This window comes from Atta cephalotes (genome assembly GCF_000143395.1).
Source record: "Atta cephalotes unplaced genomic scaffold scaffold00005, whole genome shotgun sequence".
In the NCBI taxonomy this organism is placed as follows: Eukaryota; Metazoa; Arthropoda; class Insecta; order Hymenoptera; family Formicidae; genus Atta; species Atta cephalotes.
In genome coordinates this window covers 398551-405930 of record NW_012130069.1, presented here as the reverse complement: position 1 = coordinate 405930, position 7380 = coordinate 398551, and the positions used below count along the sequence as shown (strand labels likewise).

The window sequence follows — 7380 nt, the reverse complement described above, 5'->3', positions numbered from 1 at the left end:
GTTTTCGTCAAACGAGATAACAGCAGATATAATTAGATTAAATTAGAGAGAGAGAAAGAGAAGGTCAGTAATCCAGTCAGCAAGATGTTGGTAATTTTCCTACAAATTGTTAGCAAAATCAATTAAAAATTTTAGCAAATATTCGCATTAAGCTTTTTGTTTAACTGACAAAGTTTGTTGATGTAATATGAGAGCAATCATCAATTTGTTAGTCAATTTGAAAGTTGTTAATAAGCTTTGCATAGTTTTTGTCGACAATTTGTCTTCAGTAGATTTTATATATCTATGCTATTTGTTTGCTGATTTCAAATATAATATATGCATAAACAGAATTTGCGTCAAAGGTGTTTTTTCATCGACATTTGTTTCGAAAAATTGATTTGAAACAGACTTCACTAACTGGGTAACTTCCACCATGATGTAGCTTATTAATAGTTATTGGCTATATTTATACCGTGCACTTATTCCGCCTATGCAATATTATAGATGTTTTTGTTTAACTTACAGGATGCAATAAGGATACCTATTGTGTAGGCCGCGGTCTAAATGCATGGTGTAAACGTAGTCATTGCAAATAACGAGATACATTTTATTCATGTCAAAATTTTTATAAACGAAATATATATATATTTATATATGCTGACATTAAGATCAATTCCGAGAGATCAGATTTTCTGTAAAATAAAAATTATTAAAATTTAAGTTGCGTTATATTATTTAAGCTGCGTTATATTATTTACTGCGAATACTTAAAACCCATTCTACAATGGGCAGTAGCAGTAGTGGATTAAAGAGTAGGCGTAGAAATCGATCAATTATAGTTGATTATTCCTCTCATATTCTATGATTGGTTGATTTCTACACCTACTCCTTAATCCACTACTGCTACTGCCCATTATAGAATGGGCTTTACCCATGAATTAAAAATTTTCAATATTTGTAATAAATAACGAAGTACTTGCCCTATAGTCAAGATTTTGATACATGTTTTTCGTTGTGCAATATCTTGCTTTATTTTACAATCTTATAGTCAAGGTTTTAATATATGTTTTTCGTTGCGCAATATCTTTATCATTTAGCTACTATCATAAATTCCACAAATTAATATCGTAAAAAATTCATATCGTAAATTTGTGAAACCGAAGTGTACAAATCGATAAAATGATTCTTACATAGATTAGATATCGAGTCAATAGGCTTATGCTTTTTGACTGAGCTTTTGCATTAGTTCATCTTTCTTCCTCTTTTTTTCCTCCTGGAGAAAAAAGAAAAAAGATGAATTGATGCAAAATTCGGAACAGGTCTAATATCTATAATCAGTCGGTGATTGTAGCTTATTGTTGTTACACTCTAAATTCTAAGAAGTAAAAACTGAGCGTACATACTATATTAAGGACGGAATAAATTCTTATACAGTTATTTTAATATTGACAAAACTAAATTTCACATTAAATGACACAGTTTTTTATATTTTATTCACAATTGTACAACCCAGAATTCTCCATATGGTCTTCCAACCGCCATATGAGCAGCTCTCATCACTCTGGAAATAGCTTAGCAGTAAGATTCTTTCTTTCTTTTAGGAAGATGAAATCTCGCTCAATATTATATGTATTTGTTCTGAAAAGGGCTCAATCAATATTATATGTATTTGTTCTGAAAAGGGCTCAATCATGTAGTTAAATGCATATTACTGTTATTACTGTACGAGATATAACATTAGATTATGTACAATTGGAAATATATTTTTGTTTTACACAATAAGTTCTGCGGTTGGCTCACACATACCATATATTTCTATACTTTGTTAATTTTTATCATAAAGAGCTCTTTAGAAATCTGATTATTTTAATGTTAAAAAAAGTTATTAAAATTTAGAAGACTTTGATATATATTATATAATATGACAGCAATATATTTTAAAGTTTCAATTAAATTGCAATGACTTTTTTTAGCAAATCTAATTTGATTGATTAGATTAGACATTGATTCAATATCTAATCTATATAAAAATGATTTTATTGATTTGTAGATTTCGGTTTCATAAGTTGACAATGTGAATTCCATAAATTAAAGTGATAAGATACGCAATGAATGAAATTAATGCTTATAGCTTTTATTACTAGTGATTTTTTCTAATTTGAAAATATAATTAAAATCACATTTTATTGAGTTTTTAGGAAGTTGAAATCTTGCTCAATTATATGTATTAAAGCATTACTCTTATATTAAAATTCTAGAATTTTCCATTGCCATTACATAGTTGTTAAATCTGACTGGCTGTAAAGTATATGGCTAAAATAACAGACATGCAATCTTAAGCAATTATATAAGCAGTGTTATATAGTATAACAAAAATTCTAAGAAATAAAAATTGAGCGTATTTCATTAATGGCAAATTCGATTGGAAGCACTGGTGCATATTAAAGCCGTTGTACACTGATTTAATTTGAATATATAAATGAATATTTCGAAATATTATGAAATATATATTTTACCTAATAGTACAATAAAATATATTGAGTATTTTACAATTTAATCGATTCCTATTTATTTACAGAGGAAAGCCTATTATGAGATAGTGGCGTTTCTGTTAAACTAATAAACGCTATTTATTGGTTCCACCATGAATTTATTGCTCTGGGATTGAAAAATATTTAGAAAATCCATTATTAGTTCCATTATTAAAATCCATTAGATTATGCCTGTAATAAAACAAGATTTTAGAATTTGGATGTCTTCAAGTTTCATTGAGATGAGCATTTAAATCTTGTTTATTATTTAATAAAAATAAATAAATTTATTAATATTATACAAATATAAATGTTTGACAATAAATTCTTCTGTAATGATAGAGTAAGATCGTACTAGAAAAATATGGGATATGTTGAATTGTTTAATTACGAAAGTTAGATTTGATAAAACTATAAGGCATGGAAATTGTAATATGAAATACCCAGGGTATTCCTAATATGAAATAATGCCTAATATGAAATAAAAAAAAAAAAATCCATGTTTCTATACATAGTGAAAATCATTGCTAAAGTATAAATGTTATTATACAATAAAAAAAGACAACCGGAATGAACGTCGAGTGCCTATATCTGTGATGCTTGATTCTAAGTACCTAAAAACGAGTTTCGGGCATAATCTATCGTATACTTATGTTTATATTTTAGAAACATTAAATAAAGTTTTTTAATTGCAATACTGATATATTTTACGTTTTATTATCAATTTCTTGGGGGCATCTCAGGAACATAGGGGGGCATATTAGGAACACAATTTTTTGACTTTGCGATTTGCTCACTTTTTACATTTCTTTAATTTAAAAAAAATGGAATTTGAATTAAATTTTGTGTAATGTTATCTTAAAACTTATTAAATTCCCTTCAAAATGACTTATTATTTTTTAAATTCTGCTTGTAGATTTCTAGCATTTATCCAAAATGAACTCAGTATCTCATAATAGGGGTTTTTCCTCAAAACATATCTTTGTATACGACGGCTTTAATATGCACCAGTGCGCACTGAGTGCATCCAATCGAATTCATTATAAAATAGAAAAAAGTATATTCAAAGTAGCAAAAGAAAACGATTTAGTAAATACTTTTGTACATGTAACACGTATTTTATTTTATTTGGTCACACTTTATCTCTTTATCAATTTTTTTATTTTTTTACAATTTTGTCTCAGTACACAAAGTCTTTTCTTTCAAAATTCTTTTTTTAGAGAAAAATTTTTGTAACTTTTACTGATGTTTTATAACTAATTTTTTATACTATACTTTGTATTATCCTCACTATTATATTAAGTATATTTATCAATTTAAGTGCAAATATGTTATGTAATCAATTATTCAATGTTGCTATGTGTTGGTCACACAGCATATTCTAAGTTAACTTCTGAGAAACCTTCATTACATAATGTTTTTTTTGTCCAAAATCATCAAAATAATATAATTTTTGAAAAATTAAATAATTTAAGAAATAATTTCCAAAATTATGTTTGTTCTTCAGACATAATATTCTACGTAATATTCTCGTAATATTCTGCACCTTTCTTAAAAAAGTGAGTCGATTTAAAATAGTCAAAAATTTAAATTGAAATTTGATTTCGTTTTAGTCTAAACCAGGAGAAGTAACACAAGCTGTAAAAGATGCGATCGATGTCGGCTACAGACATATCGATGGAGCTCATGCTTATGGTAATGAGAAAGAAGTTGGTGCTGCTATCAAGGCAAAAATAGCTGAGGGTATTGTGAAGAGAGAAGATCTATTCATCACCAGCAAGCTGTGGAATACCTTTCATAGACCCGAACTAGTTGAACCAGCTATTAAAAAAACGCTAGCTGATCTTGGTCTCGATTACGTAGATTTGTATTTAATTCATTGGCCACATGGATTCAAAGAGGGTGGAGAACTTTTTCCTACAAATACTGACGGTAGTCTCCAGTTGAGCGACGTAGATTACCTCGATACTTGGAGAGCTATGGAAGATGTGCTGGCCAAAGGTCTAGCGAAAAACATCGGCGTTAGTAATTTTAATTCCGAACAGATCACCAGATTGCTTGAAAATGCAACGGTTAAACCTGTTACAAATCAGGTAAATCAAGATTATTAAGAATGATAATAATTGTAAAATACTTTCTGACGATAATTAGTTTATATTAAATTCAAATTATGTTAATAGAAATTATTTTTCAAAATAGGATATTATTTTGGAAAATCAAAAATTTTACGACATAAAGAAATCCTGTTCTTTTATAACTCTCAGTACGTTTTGATTTATACATGTTACACAGAGATTATATAGACAAAGAAAAATAAAAAAAATAGGTATTTCCATTGACATCTCTAGATATTTTTCTTTCTATTTTTGTATTATTTTTCAGATTGAATGCCATCCATACTTGACGCAAAATAAGCTATCAAACTTCTGCAAAGAAAGAGACATTCTTATTACAGCTTATAGTCCACTCGGATCACCAGATAGACCATGGGCCAAGCCTGATGATCCAAAATTGTTAGATGACAAGAAATTAATTGACCTCGGGAAAAAATATAACAAGACACCTGCACAAATACTTATTCGTTATCAGGTATATTACAATGTTAATGTTTCAAGTACACTTTACAATAAATTATTAAACTCATCTAATAAAAAGTATCGGATATAATTTAGTACCTTTTAAATTACAGTTAAAAGTTTACAATATATTTATGATCATTATTATAAAATTTTAATAATTATTTGCAGGTAGATCGTGGCCATATAGTGATTCCTAAGTCAGTTAACAAGTCACGAATTGCTCAGAACATGGACGTATTTGACTTTAAACTTTCACCTGAAGATATTGCTTATATTGACACCTTTGATTGTAACGGAAGAATTTGTTCAGTAGATGGGTAAGGATTTATTACTAGTTTATCGTTGTTATTTAAAGACATTTTATATATTAATATATAGAGGATATAATAAATATAAAATATAATAAATAAAACTTTTATCAAGTTTTGCGATATATTAACATTTCTTTTTATTTTTTATTTTCAGGTCGAAAGCCAGCCCTTATTATCCATTTAATATTCCATTCTAAGGAATCAAAATGAACAAATGACATGTTTGCGTCTGTCTTCTATTAAACTTTTCGCATTTTAATTTTTGCAAACATATTTTTAAACATTTTGTTTTTTGAACATTATTAATTTGTGCGTACATAAAGATTTTTCTTTTACGATATTTTCTTATAATATTACTTTTATAAATGTTACAGCAAAATACATTCTAATTCTAACTATAATTATTGTTACTATTTTATCACAAATATTAACTTTTTATACAGAATTCAATTATATCAAAACTTGTGATGAAATAAAAAACTGCATAAAATAACAGTGCAGCGAGTTATTATTACTAATTGACAAACCACTAATTTATTAACCACAGGAATTAATCTTCTAAAAAGTTCTTGTTGCTGTCATCAATTTTTAATCCCGAATGAAGCATCCTTGAAAATGCTGATTAATAAATCTTGTCCAATAGTCTAATAATACTACAATTACACAATTGCATCATTTTTATCAGTGTTTTTCTTCGTGTTCAATCCTATTTGTACATATTAATTTGCATGTAAGTGACAAGAGTCTCATACTTATTATTGAGATCACATAGTAATGAGAATTGCTCTAATTGTATGAATGGTTGCGATACACCTGAAAATTCATTTACAAGCTCTATAGGCTTTCACGCAAGAATACCTAATGACATATATCACCATACCATTTCAAAAATCTACAGTATACGTAATGTAAATTATAAATTTTCAGTATTGGCTGTGCATATTGGAATACGCCTATAAAATATAAAGACATAATTAATTATGAAGTCATATTTTATTTGTATTCATTGTATGTTACATTTAACTCCTACTTCTAATTTTTTATATTATATGTCTTATATCTTATTATTGTGTACATTGTGCATTATATTTAATCCTTACTTCTAATTATTTTATATCTATAAATTATAGGCATAATTCCTTATTATAGGCATAAATTATAGATATTGATTACATTTACACTTTATGTCCATTCCATTAATGTGGATTAACTAATCTCGATTCAACTTACTCTTCGTCTTTTTTTAATCTTTAGAAAAAACAGAGATAAGTTGAACTGAGATTAAAATTAATCTACATTGGTAGAAATGGACATTAATCAGGTTTAATAATATTCGTAGTTAGAAACTAATCAGTCATTCCAGTTTTCAGAGGAATTATAAGATAATAATTATAAGATTGGTCAGTTTCATAATTACAGATATTATGAAACCCGATTAAGTGTACCGTGTAAACGTGATCATTAATTCCTATTCTTCCATTATATCCAGGTTCTTTATTGGGTTATACACAATATATACAAGATCATCTTAATACTCAAAGTGAACTTTCTAGCAGAAGCACAAATCGACATAGCGACAAAAGTCATTCTTGTTTTTGTTTCTGATTTTTGAACAAGAATAACTCTTGTGTCAATTTGTGTCTCTTAATGAAAATATTTTAAATACTGCTGCAACATTGCTGAAGTAATATTGCAAAAAGAAATTTTCGTTTCTATCTAATGTTTCTGCAATATATAACATTGAAATGTTGCAGCAATGTTGCTACAAGTTTCTGTGCTGTACGGGAATTGTGCTCTTCGAGCACAAGTAGGATTTTTGTAGAGGTTTTTCGTTTCTCTTTGCTATTTTTCTTGTTCTTTCATATTGAATTTTGCTTTATTTTCATTTCTGTTTGCGTAGATGGCCGTGCGAATCTTGAGTTATATATTCGTTGTAAAAATTTTAAGCATCATTTAATGACGATATTTTAATTTAGC

The 7380-nt window shown here is 27.6% G+C and overlaps 1 protein-coding gene across 1 annotated transcript in view; it reads left to right on the top strand.

Annotated features, from left to right (window-relative positions):
• The window catches only part of LOC105626220 (aldose reductase-like), a 6825-nt gene extending 927 nt beyond the window's left edge, over positions 1 to 5898 (top strand). Inside the window, exons 2-5 of the mRNA XM_012207526.1 lie at positions 4127 to 4606; positions 4896 to 5102; positions 5261 to 5409; positions 5558 to 5898. Coding sequence (XP_012062916.1) covers positions 4127 to 4606; positions 4896 to 5102; positions 5261 to 5409; positions 5558 to 5600 — 879 coding nt within the window. The 3' untranslated portion in view covers positions 5601 to 5898. The remainder of the gene's footprint in view (positions 1 to 4126; positions 4607 to 4895; positions 5103 to 5260; positions 5410 to 5557) is intronic.
• Positions 5899 to 7380: the final 1482 nt, after the last annotated feature.